Source organism: Haliotis cracherodii, unplaced genomic scaffold (assembly GCF_022045235.1).
Source record: "Haliotis cracherodii isolate W230 unplaced genomic scaffold, xgHalCrac1.p SCAF_15, whole genome shotgun sequence".
Taxonomy (NCBI): Eukaryota; Metazoa; Mollusca; class Gastropoda; order Lepetellida; family Haliotidae; genus Haliotis; species Haliotis cracherodii.
This window is the reverse complement of record NW_027266270.1, coordinates 17124192-17139862: the sequence shown is the minus strand read 5'-3', so window position 1 is coordinate 17139862 and position 15671 is coordinate 17124192. Positions and strand designations below refer to the sequence as shown.

Below are 15671 nucleotides of genomic sequence, written 5' to 3'. Positions count from 1 at the left end.
TCTCTCACACAAAGTACCCTCGTTGGGAATCGAACCCGGGCATTTGGTGTGACGAGCGAAAGCTTTCACAACTAGGCTACCCTGCCGCTCCCGATGATTAGAGGACGGCACAATTTACCTGTAGATGCCAACTCTGGTGGCTCATCAAAGTTAGTATCATGTTTAAGTACGGTTTGTGAAGCCCATTTCTGGTGTCCCCCGCCGTGATATTACTTGAATATTGCTAAAAGCGGCGTAAAATCATCCACGCTGGTACCATGTATAGGGGATCCTGGAAGAACAAATAATCAATTTTTCGTTGACTAAAATAATTTCAAGGTTTATTGCAGAACATTACATTTGTGTTACAGCTCCATGTCTACTGTACTCGTCTGACAACGGGGACTGCCCTTCTACGACGACGGCGTCTCTGCTGCGTCTCCTGACTGGCTTCCTGCTGCTCCTCGTCTTTGTTGTAGTACTCGAGCCATCCATACCCGTAGTCATACTGGTTATACTGTGGAACAAATGGTGGGTGTCTGATGTCACTGGTCATTGTACACATGTTGTATGGTGTGAAGGCAGGGAGGTGTTATGACAAGGAACTATTTGTGATACCTGGAAGTTAATAATATAAGTTATCCGCTGGTCTCGAGGGCGACCAATCGACAACGAATTTATCTTACATACATGTACGCATGCTTTGGTCCGAAGCGGTAAGAATACCACTGTTAGGAATCTATCCAATTCGTTCCTTTTTCACGTTCGTCGAAAAATAGCAGATGACAGAAAACAATACTAGAGTTAATCCCATGGATCTATTTCATTCGGAAAATATCGAAAATAACCGGAGAATGGCGTCTTACATAATGAATTCGAGATACAAAATTACGGTTGGTATGTTGCAAATATAATACCAACAGTTCGGCAATTCGGCAGGGGACATAAGAAATGTACCTGACATGTTATATGAATAGAAAATAATAGAATGGGTCTCAGTCAATCAGAATCCGACATTGATAACAATAAAAATGTCAGTGCCGGATTATGTTTTAAAACCTGTGCGCTAAGTGTATCCAAATCTACCGCACACAAAATACACAGGACACATGTGTATCTACTGATCAAGCTCAGTTTTGTGGGTGAAAATTATGTGAAAGAAAGAGAAATTCATATTAATTAATTTTCGTTTATCGTAAGTACAATATTTTATCTAGCTACGCCTAATACAGGGCAACAACATCTAGTTTTATTTCGTTATTTGTTTATCAGTTTGTTATGTTGCCTAAATTGACATACGGCTGTCAAGCTATGAAATAATTAAAATGCAATGTGATTATTGTATAAGCTACACAAATATATATGTCATTTTCGGATTGAACTGAAAGAATCTTGTCGCTAATACTTGTATAACTAACGTACATTTCGTATATGCATCGAATGTGTCACATGACCATGTGCTTTGCTATTAATAGCGCAACACTAAATAAGCTCCGCCCACTGTAATTGAGGCAGAGTCTCAAACACGACCGATTCGATTTTTTATGATAAAACTACAGAAAATGTATTGACTTATATGCAGATATGGAGCCATTTGTGGTATCCAAGGTTTTCATTCAAGTTGATACGAAGTTCGAGGTCTTTGGTGATCCTGCTTACGTACGATTTTCAAAAAAGCTTCTCTCGACACTCGGTTTGTGTTGACGTTGCCAGTTATTGTTCGAAACTGAAACACCGCCACCTTGCGGGCTATTTATGGTCATGATGGGACTTTAGGATAATTACTTTAATTTATTGTGTAGTATATGCACACAAATGAGCTTGAAAAGGTGAGTCTGTAATCGACTTTCGGAATCAACACATTCGAGTGATTTCTGACTTAAACCATGATATGATTAAAACATAATTTATCTATTATCAATGACCTGTAGTTGAGGCAGCTTCACGTGTTTAAAATGCACGTTCAGAATGGCCGGTGAATTCCTGGTTCTGAATCTCCTACAAGGACGCGTGACGTCATTATAATTGCGCAAGAGCGTGACGTCATTATAATGGTGCAAGAATCCTGCACTGCAAAAGACTCTGGAATCGTTCACCTCAAATACTCACATAACCATGATCTTCGTAACCAGTAACGGAAGAAGAACCGTAAGTCGTGTCCGTATCGAGGAGGGTTAAAGTATCCCTCTTCTGTTGCCCTCCCTCGGACTCCTGTGACTGTCGGTCCTGTTTCCTGGCGTTCTTCCTCGCGTCACGAGGTGTAGCCAAGGTCAAGGCCACGAGGCAAGCCACCACGAAGACAAAGGTAACGTTCATTCTGTGGAGAAATATCTAACAATGTCATCCACCATCGAACCATCTGACATCTGGCGACTTTCGTGATAATAATTCTTATATATTGAAAGCCATTTTCTGTACATAATCAAGTCTGGGCAAGGCACATCAGAGAGTAACACTACGAAGGACACTCCCAGCCATGATGTCAGTATCTACCAAGTCACCGAGCCTGACTGGGGGCACGGATGGCCCAGTCGTCTAAGGCGCCGCGATTCGCTGAGCAGAGTTGCGTCCCTTGGGCACGCCAGAAACCTATGATTGGGCGTTCGAATCCCGGTTCTCTCCAATTATGTTTCTAGGTTTGTCAGCACCATACCCGTGCTCGTGGGTTTTACCGAAATGGTAAACGTCTGAGACCTGCATCACTTCGGGCTTTCCTCCCACATTAAGCTGACACACCTTGATATAACTGTAATACTGTTAAAAGCGGCGTTAAACCCAACTCACTCACACTCACCGAGCCTGACAACACTTATTTTCCGGGTTGGGTTGGTGTGGTAATTCCCACTAGGATGCTACGTTTCAAAATGTAGACAAATCTTTCAGTGAGTGAGTAGTGTTTTACGCCTCTGATAGTGACAATGCTGTGAAGAAAGTTGAAGTTTTAATAACACACGATTGAATTAAGTTGATAAATACGTAACGCATCAGAAGTCTTTAATGTACTTTAAAATGCACTCGGCAATACTCCAGCTATATGAGGGGCGGTGGGGTAGCCTAGTGGTAAAAGCGTTCGCTCGTCAGGCAGAAGACCCGGGTTCGAATCCCCACATGTGTACAGTGTGTGAAACCCATGTGTGTCCCCCGCAGTGATATTGCTGGAATATTGCTAAAAGCGACGTAAAACCATACTCTCACTCCAGCTATATGACCGCGGCCTGTAACCAATCGAGTCATGACCTGTGAAACCGGCGATTAATATCATGACAACGGAGTGAGTGAGTATGGTTTTACGCCGCTTTTAGCAATATTCCAGCAATATCACGTCGGGGAACACCAGAAATGGGCTTTACACATTGTACCCATGTCAGGAATCGAACCCGAGTATTCAGCGTGACGAGCGAACATTTTAACCACTAGGCCTCCCGACCGCCCCTATGACAACGGACATTATATGGATAAATAGTTGGGTTAAAAATCTATTACATTATAAGAAAACAGTCTGTTTTCATTGTTTTCGAGACATTTTCTACTGCGTTCTGATAGGTGACTTTGGCTTACTGATCACACGATTACTGCAAAATTCAGTGATGTCATGATGCGTTTATTTTATCAGTGTATTACGGAAAACCCACCTATTGCAGTTTGTTTGTTTGTTTGTTGTTTAACGCCGCACTCAGCAATATTCCAGCTATATGACGGCGGTCTGTATATAATCGAGTCTGGACCAGACAATCCAGTGATTGACAACATAAGCATCGATCCACGCAATTGGGATCGATGACATGCATCAAACAAGTCAGCGAGCCTGACCACCCGATCCCGTTAGTCGCCTCTTACGACAAGCATGGGTTGCTGAAGACCTATTCTACCCCGGAATCTTCACGTGTCTCCCACATATTGCAAGTTACATTTGTAAACATGTTGGTAAACCCTAAATTAGTATGAGCTTACCGAGATCTGGCGACGCACTCGTTGTGTAAAAACTGTAATCGGAGGAAGCGGGAGTTGCAACCGGGAGTGACCAACGTTGTACCCATGTGGAGAATTGAACTCGGACAAGCGAACACTTTACCCACTTGGATACCCTACTCACTATGTTTATCGAAATAAAAAAAAATACAATGAGCGATAACCACTTCTGACTGCATCACTGCACTGACCCAAAAAATAAAGTCCGTCTAAAAAGGCGTGGTATAACGGAGATAAACCTATTCTGTTTTTAACTTTGAGGTTCATTGTTGACTCCGCGAAGTGTAACATCAACGATGAACCTCCGTATATTTTAAAACAGAATAGTTTTTTCTCCTAATTTACACAGAACGTACCTGATTCGAGCTGCTTGGGATCCTCTACAGTACAGGAATGACATTCACAATTCACCCAGGGCTTATATTCTGTGCCTTGATATTTAATCCTGCAATACTTCCATGTTCTATCTACTAGGTGCTGAAACTGAAGAAACCTGAGAAGACGAGACATGGATACCCTCAATTTGATAGGCACGGTGACTGGATATTTCTATCAGTCGGAATCTTCAGTGAACACAGAAGTCCGATAATTGGAGGTTCATGTTAATATAAATGCTATTAAAGTTTAGCAATGTAACATACATTGTATTCTGTGTGAATATCGAGGTTTCAACTGTGCAAGTGAGTAAAGTTGTCACATTTGTTATATTACACCATTATACCCTGGCAGGGTACAGTCATTTTCCAATATGAATCATATAAAAATGTCATAACAAATCCAGATATAGTTTTACCTCGTTAACCTCGTGTATTGAATGCATAACATCTCTTGACCATTACTCCCTTTATTAACAATGTTGCATACATATAAATTTGTGTATTTGGTTTGTTTGGTTGATGTTTGTGAAAAGAAGTGTACATATTTATAGTAATATCATGAAGACTGGGATTTGTTCCCCCATAGGAAATCGAAAGCAGAACTTTCATACCTCGGCTCAAGGGTTACCCCAAAGTCTAGACCTTCATCATTTCGGGCTTTCCTTTCACATTGGGCGTACAGGTGGTGATATTTAAAAAAAGTATTCTTCAAAGCTTCTTACAACAACTCGTCACAATAAGGGTGCAGGGTATAGTTTACATTGCTTAACCTATTATCATTAAATGTTTAATCATATCTCTTAAACTTATAAACATAACTTTAGATAAATCATATTTGGAGGATTTAAAATGCATTAGTTTTTTTGTAATATTATATAGTGAATGTCAATGTTATTGAGATACTTTTGATTTATGACTACTTAACGTGATTAATATCCATACCCTTGACTTCAATATGTTAATACACAGATCCAAGCATGAAGGTCCTCGTCATCCTTGCAGTCGTTGTTGTCGTTGCTTCCGCCAGAACCCTAACCAGGGCTAAGAGGTCAAACAGGAATCGTGACGACAACGTCATGAACGCCGCTAAATCAATCATCGCCTCTGCAAACGACGTGGATAAGCAGAACAACAAGGACAAGAGAGATTATGAATATTACTACGCCAGATACAACTACGATGACTACGGATTGTACGCAGTTGGCGCTGTGGTGGACTATGGATACGTGAGTAACTTATATCAAAACCGGATTGTTAAACAGCAGGCACTGTTGTAGCATTTTCAAATAATTTCACAAATTGAATGTTGTGTACGAAAGGAATTCATATCCACCAAGTGCATTCATGCATTCATGAACGTAAGTTTATAAGGCGGGCAATTTTTCAAGTGTTGTATAACTAGCGTAAACGTAGGGATTAGGAATGTATTTATGTTCTCGCTAAGAATTTAAATAGCGAGACAAAGTATCTTTGCTAACATACCGCATCAGTCACAGTTGGTAAATGTTTTATGTATATTTTTAGAGACATATTCAGGTTTTATACACATTATCTGAAAAAAGTAGCAAAACACATTTGTATTTTTTTTAAAAACCCAGATAAAATTGGATGTTCCTTAAACTTGTCTTAAAGAGGATGCAGGAGTTGCCTTATCACGCTGATAAGGTATCGAAAACCAAGTCCTAATATTTATACTCAGCTCTATTGTAAATTCACGTATAAGCACTATATATATGTGGTTAGTATTGTCGTCTAATATTACCCCATGGGTTCCCAATAGGATCAGGTATATCACGTATTTCGCAATAGTATTTAACATTTTTGTTTTTGTCATTCAACTGGATCGTACTAAAATACGTTCCACGTGAATTAACGGGTTGCATGTACATATAGAATGACTAGTACATCAGAGTGACTAGTACATCAGAGTGACTAGTACATCAGAGTGATTAGAATATCAGAGTGACTAGTACATCAGAGTGACTAGTACATCAGAGTGACTAGTACATCAGAGTGACTGGTACATCATAGTGACTAGTACATCAGAGTGACTAGTACATCAGAGGGACTAGTACATCAGAGTGACTAGTACATCAGAGTGACTAGTACATCAGAGTGATTAGAACATCATAGTGACTAGTACATCAGAGTGACTAGTACATCAGAGTGACTAGTACATCTGAGTGACTAGTTTTGACTATAAATTATTCCAATATGTTTTCGTCTTACAAGCCCGTTACAGTAGTAGTAGTGTGTGTGTGTTCATGAATGTGTACGTGTGTGTTGTTCAAATGTACCAAATGTATTATGCTTGTTCTATGCCCCAACGAGGGCGTCTTGTGCAAAAAATTCTATTCTATTCTATAATAACTCTAGGTTTCCTCATATTATAATGCATATTTCAGTTACATGTGCATATGGAGCCATTGTGAGTGAATTCAATTGACTTGCCTTTGCATGTGTTTGTGACAGGTGCCACTGATGGGCGAACACCTGGTATCATCACTATTTGATAGCGAGTCATAAACAAATGCTCATGATATAGTCGGAATCGGACAGTGATCTATGTTTTTGGCAGAGATTTCATCTGGATATGGAAAGGGTTCTGTCGCTTTTATTTACACCGCTTCAAACACTATTAACTGCAGCGAGGGGGAGAAAGGGTGATGATTAAATGACATATCACGTTCACTACAGAGTTATTATTTGGCATTTTGTTTTTCAGGTGGATTATTCTTCAACCGGGTTGTATTACTATGACGTTTCCCAGGACGATATTAACCAGAAGTTGGCCGCGAAAGAAGCAAAGAAACAGGCAGAAGGCGCTGAGTAGCACGCGACAAGATGGGTTTCATTTGTCATTCCTGACACACATTCTTACCTATACCAATAAAATGTCTCAAAACGTGTTTTCTTCAGTTGTGATAGTTTGTTGTAAGCACTTAATGAGTTCTGAGTGATCCGTGACAGAGCAATGAGAATGCGCGAGTGACATCAGCGCCTAGAGCTAGCGTCAAACATCGAAGACGTGTGTTTTGATCGCGGATCACATTAGTTCACGTCCGTCTGATAAACGTTGTCGTCCTGGTGCCAGGGGACAAATTTGGTATCTCAGTACATGGATTTAGCATCGAAGAAACGGTTGAAGGTTAATTTATTTTAAAAGTGAATGTGGTTCTTTCATGCAACGGTGCATGAAACTATGGCGCAAGCCAAGGTTAGCATTGCTTTGTCTGACAGTGAGGAGAGCCAGAAGTCAAATAACCAACCACAAATAAAGAACAACTCGTTCGAGAGCAGGAAAAGTGACGGCCGACAAGCTGTGTCTTTGTCTGGTTCGATCGCTATTTTCCATTCCGTCATCTTAGAGATAAGAGACGCGATGAAAGATGAGTTTGAGACTCTTGCACAATATTTGCAAGTTGCGTCCCCTGGGCACGTCAGGAATCTATGATTGTGGGTTCTAATCCCGATGCGCCCTGATTATGTTTCTAGATGTGTCAGAACCATACCCGAGCTCGTGGGTGTCACCGAAGTGGTAAACTTCTGAGACCTGAATCACTTCGGGCTTTCCTGCCACATTAAGCTGACATACCGTGATGTAACTGGAATACTGTTCAAAGTGGCGTAAAAACCCAACTCACTCACTCACTTCGGCTTTCGAGGCTGCTCCTGACAGCGGATAAGCCACCAACTACAATAACTACTCAGTAGAAGTAGTTTTGTTGACCAAGACAATGCCTGCAACTTCTGCATCCTTTGCAACACAGTTGGGGAGTCCGCTAGCATACTCAGCAGCCTCGGGTATAGGACTGTGTTGTCCACAGGTACGATTAGCACCCTCTCCCCGCCATCTTGTCATACACTGTTCAATTACACTGAAAGGAAAGGCATAAAAACCTATGTTTCTAAAGCCTGCTGTAAAATGCATTTACGTGATATCTACACAAATCTTTTTGTTAGTTTAATCTGGAAGCAAACACATCAATGACAAACTTTCCTCAGTGTAAAATCCATTTTATCAAACACCTCAATTTATTCTGAACATCAAACCTCTAAGATGTCAATTCCGCCACTACATTAAATTGTCCAGGGATGTGGGTTGCGCTCATTCCGATATCACTTTTCAAATAACACCCATATTTGTCTTGTAACCCTGATTGAGATTTGCTTTGGGCTTTCTTCCCACATTTGGCTGACACAAGTGGTATATCATCATTTCAAGTCTCGTGTCGGGCTGTTTCAGTTGACCTGAAAGATGCTTACTATTCTTTGCCATAAACAGTATCTGAGGTTTATGGGGAAAGGAAAACTGTTTCAGTACACGTGTTTGCCTGGCGGTCTTTGCTTGTTATCCGTGACAATACATACCGCTAAGAAAACCAGGAGCAAATCTCAATCAGGGTTACAAGTCAAATATAGGGTTGAATTGAAAAGTGATATCATGATCAGCGCAACTGTGCCACCCATGCCCCCGGAAAGCCGAAGAGTTTCGTCATAGGCTCAAATCTGCCATCATGAAGTCCTGGGAGAAATCAACCCAGAAACAACAAAAGACTTATCTTCTTTGATAGGCATTTAGAAGTTGGAGTTCTATGTAAGGATAAGAATTTATGGATGAACCTACACCGAAACGTCGCTCTTAATTGTAATAAAGAAGTTGTTCATCCATAAATTCTTATCCTTACAAAGACTTATCTGCTGAAGTGGACATGTCACTGTAGTCAAAGTGGCATTGATCCAGTTGTACAACTGTAAATAATGTGTTAGATTTCTTTACATCACTCTTCAAAAAGGAAGGGGATCATAACATATAAATGATAATACCAAGTATTGCAACATGGATAACTGTTGACGACAAACAGCCTATGCAAGAGCGTTTATGTCGGGTAAGACTTAACACCAAAACACATCCTATAATTTAGTAGCGCCAACAGGTGCGTTGGGTGTCACTCCTAATTTTGACACTTGCAAGGTAGGTCAACTAATCTCTGTGGACCATTATTACTGTCTCATTGATTCTTCTTTTCAAACAGTTGTGATTTACTTGATTTAATTCATAGTTTGTGTATGAACCGCGTCTGCAACGCGCGGATCATCTCCGGGTTATTGGCAAGCTTTCGGAAGTCAGTTAGACTAACATTTAGTCTCTGAAATCTTATATTACACAATATCCTTCTTGACTCTAAAAATAAAAAAATCCCTATGCTGATTTGTGGAATAGAGCTAGCTTGAGCTGGCTAGACTTGCTTTTGTATGCATTTCTAGATTATTATTTTTTCATAAAATAAATATATTCCACGGTCATGGTGCAGGACTAGAAGTCAGTGTGCAGTGGCTGAAACATTCAATGCTTCACGGTCTGTGATTAGCAGACTATGGAACAGGTACCAACAAACCAAAATAATGACGATCGATCCCATTCAGGGTGTCCCAGGTCAACGACAAGAGTACAGGATCGATTGATCCGAAACCATCTCTACGAAATCGAGCTCACATGGCTAATCAAATTGTTGCAAACCTTCATCAGGCGAGTTATGGGTCAGACGACGAGGAATCGTCTTCATGCAGTTCATCTCCATACTCGACGGCCACGTGTTGTTCCGCCCCTTAGTCCATCGCTGGTCACGTGTCATGTTTTCAGATGAGTTTTCAGTTTGCACTTGATAGGCGTGGTCGTGTCTGGCGACCACAAAATTATTGGTAAAATGCTCGTCCTTCTGTTTATGTTATGTATTGGGGGGTTGTTTTGGGGTGGGTAATTATGTGAGATTCAGTTAGTCTGAGATTTAGGATATATTGACAGTCACAATTACCGTTCAGTTTAAGCTGAGGTGAAGGCATGTTTTAAAAAAATCAAAACAAAACAACTAAGAAAATAAATTCTAAATTCTAATTTGTAAGGCAGGCTTCATTCTGATTTTCTAATACGTTCATAAATTCAATTTTCTATCGATCTTTTTCGCTTAAAGACTCATTTATTTAAATTTTAGTATCATTTTGTATATGTCATAATAGATGTACACTGGTTATACGTGAAGATATGTGTTTGTATTGGCATGTATATTTCTTGGAAATATGAAATAGTAAGCACACGGGCTTGGTAAAGACAAGTAAGTATTTGTATTGGCATGTATATGTAATGTAAAATATGAAATAGTGGGCACACTGGCATGGTAAAGACAAGTAAGTATTTGTATTGGCATGTATATTTCATGTAAAATATGAAATAGTGGGCACACTGGCTTGGTTAAGACAAGTAAGTATTTGTATTGGCATGTATATGTCATGTAAAATATGAAACAGTGGGCACACTGGCTTGGTTAAGACAAGTAAGTATTTGTATTGGCATGTATATGTCATGTAAAATATGAAACAGTGGGCACACTGGATTGGTAAAGACAAGTAAGTATTTGTATTGGCATGTATATTTCATGTAAAATATGAAATAGTGGGCACACTGGCTTGGTAAAGACAAGTAAGTATTTGTATTGGCATGTATATGTCATGTAAAATATGAAATAGTTGGCACAGTAGTAGTTCAATAGTAATGTATTAAATGCCCACTTACAATTTGGAATTATGAACCAGTGTACATGGGAAGACATATCATTAATATTCTGAGAATATGTCTCAAATTTCAGAAATGTATTAGATTAATCTGTTGTATCGTAATAGTGTTCACTTGTGTACAAAAAATTTAGTTAATGACGAATATATATATATATGCTTTGTGAATATCAGAGATTTTGTCAATCTTCTGATGGAACTTCTGGAGGAAATTCATTCATTCATTCATTCATTCATTCATTCATTCATTCATTCATTCATTCATTCATTCTAGGTCTCAACTACATCATGTAATGTGCTGTAACGTTCATCACAACATGTGCGTTAGTATGAAGTATTTGCCTTGTCCGTCACGGTGAAGACCCGGGTTCGATTCCCGACATGGGTACAATGTGTGAAGCCCATTTCTAGGGTACCCCGCCGTGATATTGCTGGAATATTGCTAAAAGCGGCTCCGTAGCCAGTGTCTGGTCTTCTTTGATACCAACACAATCCCGGTTACATCATGCATACTGGATTATAGGAAGAACAAATAATCAGTTTGTCGTTGACTAAAATAATTCCAAGGTTTATTGCAGAACATTACAGTTGTGTTACAGCTCCATGTCTACTGTACTCGTCTGACAACGGGAACTGCCCTTCTACGACGACGGCGTCTCTGCTGCGTCTCCTGCTTGGCTTCCTGTTGCTCCTCATCTTTGTTGTAGTACTCGAGCCATCCCAGCCCGTAGTCATACTGGTTATACTGTGGAACAAATGGTGGGTGTCTGATGTCACTCGTCATTGTACACATGTTGTATGGTGTGAAGGCCGGGAGGTGTTATGACAAGGAACTAAATGTGAACCGAGCAGTTAATAATATAAGGGAGGGAAACTAATAGACAACGAATTTATCTTATCTACTTTCATGCAAGAGTCCGAATCAGGTAAGAATATGAGTTAGGAATTTATTCGTTTTGTTCATTGTTTCAAATCAGTCCAAAAATAGCAGACTGAAAACATACTAAGAGTTACTCCCCCTGGATATGCCATACGTAAATAACGTATATATCATGAGAATGGCTTCTCACATGATTCATTCGAGATACAAAACTGCAATTGGTATGTTGCAAATGTAACGCCAACAGTTTGGAAATTCGAGCGGGGAAAATAAAAAAACTACCTTATATGCATGCAGGGTTCATTAAAAAGAATAGAATCGGCCAATCAGAATCCGACATTTAAGATAATGACCTTAATTAATTGTAAGGCGCACAACTCCTTACGCAATGTATACTCGAAGCGCACAAGAAAAGGTGAGTCTTTAATCGTGCCTTAAAGATCTGGGAAGTCGGGGAAACTCCAAGTTCAGTTGCAGCGGCAAGAAAAACGAGGCGCTGACCATAGCTGACAGTCTTAACTTGTCTTGCACAGACGGTTGGTTGGTTGGTTTGTTGTTAACGCCGCACTCAGCAATATTCCAGATATATGACGGCGGTATGTAATTAATCGAGTCTGGACCAGACAATCCAGTGATTGATATCATGAGCATCGACCCATGCAATTGGGATCGATGACACGTATCAACCAAGTCAGTGAGCCTGACCACCCGATCCCGTTCGTCGCCTCTTACGACAACCATAGTCGCCATTTACGGCAAGCATGGGTTGCTGAAGACCTATTCTACCCCGGATCGTCACGGGTCCAGAGAAGATGGTGTGATTCAGACGTCATGGTACGCGTATATCATAAGAAGATGAGTTTAACTGACATACCTCGATCGTATCCACATGATACACATGTTTTTCTGTTCAGTTTGGTGCACATTAAATGTAGAATTACATATACTTATAATTAGCCCTTTTAACCGTTTGAATGGCCAGTGAATTCCTGGCTCTGAATCAACTGCAAGAGCTATAGCGTGACGTCATTATAATGGTGCAAAAATCCTGCACTGCGAAATACTCAGAAATCGTTCACCTCAAATACTCACATAACCATGATCTTCGTAACCAGTAACGGAAGAAGAACCGTAAGTCGTGTCATAATCGAAGAAGTTTAAAGCGTCCCTCTTCTCGGGCGCTGCCTCGGACTGCTGTGACTGTCGGTCCTGTTTTCTATCGTTCTTCCTCGCGTCACGAGGTGTAGCCAAGGTCAAGGCCACGAGGCAAGCCACCACGAAGACAAATGTAACGTTCATTCTGTGGAGAAATATATCCAACCTTTCATCGAAATGTATGCTACAGTTATTGCTTTATGTCTAATATTCTCATGATTCTGCAATTTCCATGATAATCATTGTAATATATTAAAGCCAGTTGAACTCTATATTGTTCGCATGAACTGTAACCAGTTTTGTAGTTGAGTGTGTGTGTGTGTGTGTGTGTGTGTGTGTGTGTGTGTGAATGCTGTCACTCCATCTAAATTACCCAAAAGAAATTAAAGAAGCCCCAATTCTTTCATCTTACTGTCACCCGCCGTGATATTGCTGGAATATTGCTAAAAGCGGCGTAAATACAAACTCACTCACTTATATTAGTAATACTATAATTAATCTGTCAATCCCCACTAAGCATCTTCCTAAGGTAAGTGAGTTAACTGACTGTAAAAGTTCAGTTTCACCCTTGCCGAACTAAGCTGGAATTTCGCGGCTAGAGTGTAGCGCCACCAGTGACAATAACGAGTTATGTCCCTTCTATTGACAAATCAGATTCCACTTATCATAATATTTATAATCAAAATGGCGGCGCCGGTCAAGTTTTCAGTTAAGAAGAGCCTTGCGACCGACATAGAGTAATATGTGATATAGCCTGTAATCACTCGCGGTAATAAGTAATGGTTTTTGCAGCTTGCTGTACTGAATAACCTCAATCTGATGCTGGTTTTGAGGGCGTGAGTGATGGAATATAACTTCAAACAGCTGGTGTATACTCGAAGCGCTGCTTTATTTTCTCCCTGGTCATTGGACCCGTGTGCACTCACACTCTCATTCTCACTTCAGAGTATACAACCCAAGCTGCCTGTGAGGCTCTACAAAGTTAACAGTCACAATACCATCCAGGGGCGGTCGGGTAGCCTGGTGGTTAAAGTGTTTGCTCTTCACGCCGAAGACCCGGGTTCGATTCCCGACATGGGTACAATGTGTGAAGCCCATTTCTGGTGTCCCCCGCCGTGATATTGCTGGAATATTGCTAAAGGCGGCGTAAAACCATACTCACTCACTCACTCACTCACAATACCATCCCATCCTGCCGGGTACCCATTTACTGCTGGGTGACCATGAAACATATTTTGAACAAAGTCATTTGCCCAAGAAGACACCGCATGTGCTAGCTACATGTGGGGCAGGACCAAAGACAAAGAAACTCTCTGAAGTCAAGCTGCCGTACACGGCCACCCATCCACCGACTCTCCGCAAACAATGCTTCTTTGCCTTACTTGTGTACACAAGACCACAACACAGCAACCTTTTTCACTCTGCAACTATTCAACAAGAACAAACTCTTCAACCATTGGCTACCTTACCGACTAGGTTTATGGGGATAAGTAAGGTGCACATTACTTATTCTATTGAAGGATGATCAAATTTGATTGGTTAATGTTAATAAACGCATCACTACTGAATGCATCACTGCGGTAAATACGTCCGCAAGAAAAGGAATCCGTTAAAAAACGCATTTTAGTTTTTGTAGAATGTAGATAAACATTCTGTTTTTAAATTTTGAGGTGGTTATATTTAGCCGTATTTGATCAACGATGAACCACCGTATATTTTATAACAGAATAGGTTTTTCTCCTAATTTACACAGAACGTACCTGATTCGAGCTGCTTGGGATCCTCTTCAGTACAGAAATGACATTCACAATTCACGCAGGGCTTATATTCTGTGTCTTGATATTTAATCCTGCAGTACTTCCATGTTCCATACAGTAGTTGCTGAGAAAACGCGACACGGATACCCTTTCATTGACCTGCACGGTCAAAGGATATTTCTATCAGTCGGAATCTACAGTAAACAAAGAAGTCCGATATTTGGAGGCTCATAGTAATATAAATGCTTTTATAGTTTAGCAATTTATCAAAATAGTCTGTGTGAATGTCGAGATATCAACTGGGCAGGTAAGTAAAGTTTCATTGTTACATTTGCTATATTATAGCATTGTTCCCTGGTCAGGAACAGTCTATGTTTGCAATATGAATTTTGTACAAATATCTTAACAAATTAAAAATATATTTTCACCTCGTTCTTGGCGTATTGAATTCATACATTCTCTTGACTATTACTCTATTTAACAATGTTGCAAATGTACATATGTGCATATTGTGTTTGTTTGGTTCAGGTTCTTAGAGAATATAGTGACATTTTATATTAATATAATGGAGACTGCTCCAGTTGATTTGTACCCCTTTGGATTTGAAAGCGGAACTTTCATACCTCTGTTCAAGGTTACTCCAAAGTGGTCAACGTCACACAGACTTTCATCACTTCGGGCTTCTCTCTCACATTAGGCTCACAAGCGGTTATATTTTTTAAATACATGTACTCTTGAAAGCCCCGTACACCCAACTCGTTACAATAAGGGTGCAGGCCACAGCTCATCCTGGTTACCCGAGCGGTCCATCCGCTGATGAGGGTCAACTTATTTCTCGTTGGAGTTAAATACAAGTGACGTTCCATAACGTGAAGCTCGAGTTTATATAATTACATGCTGTGACTATCGTTGACGTATATCATGTTTAATCATATCTCTTAAACTAATCCAAAGTGGCAAACATAACTTAAGATAAATCGTATT

General features: G+C 40.2%; 2 protein-coding genes and 1 pseudogene across 2 annotated transcripts; 1 reads left to right on the top strand and 2 right to left on the bottom strand.

Moving 5' to 3' along the window:
- Positions 1–358: 358 nt before the first annotated feature.
- On the bottom strand, positions 359–4348 carry LOC139461869 (uncharacterized). The gene is made up of 3 exons (XM_071243350.1): positions 4305–4348; positions 2089–2296; positions 359–496 (listed from the first exon to the last, which is right to left on the bottom strand). Exons 1-3 carry the CDS (start codon positions 4346–4348, stop codon positions 359–361), a joined length of 390 nt encoding a protein of 129 aa, XP_071099451.1.
- Positions 4349–5302: 954 nt separating this feature from the next.
- LOC139461868 (uncharacterized) lies at positions 5303–7158 on the top strand. Its single transcript, XM_071243348.1, has 2 exons — positions 5303–5551; positions 7051–7158. The coding sequence occupies exons 1-2, from the start codon at positions 5303–5305 to the stop codon at positions 7156–7158; spliced, it is 357 nt and encodes a 118-aa protein (XP_071099449.1).
- Positions 7159–11502: 4344 nt separating this feature from the next.
- LOC139461867 (uncharacterized) lies at positions 11503–14734 on the bottom strand (annotated as a pseudogene).
- Between the last annotated feature and the right edge of the window lie 937 nt (positions 14735–15671).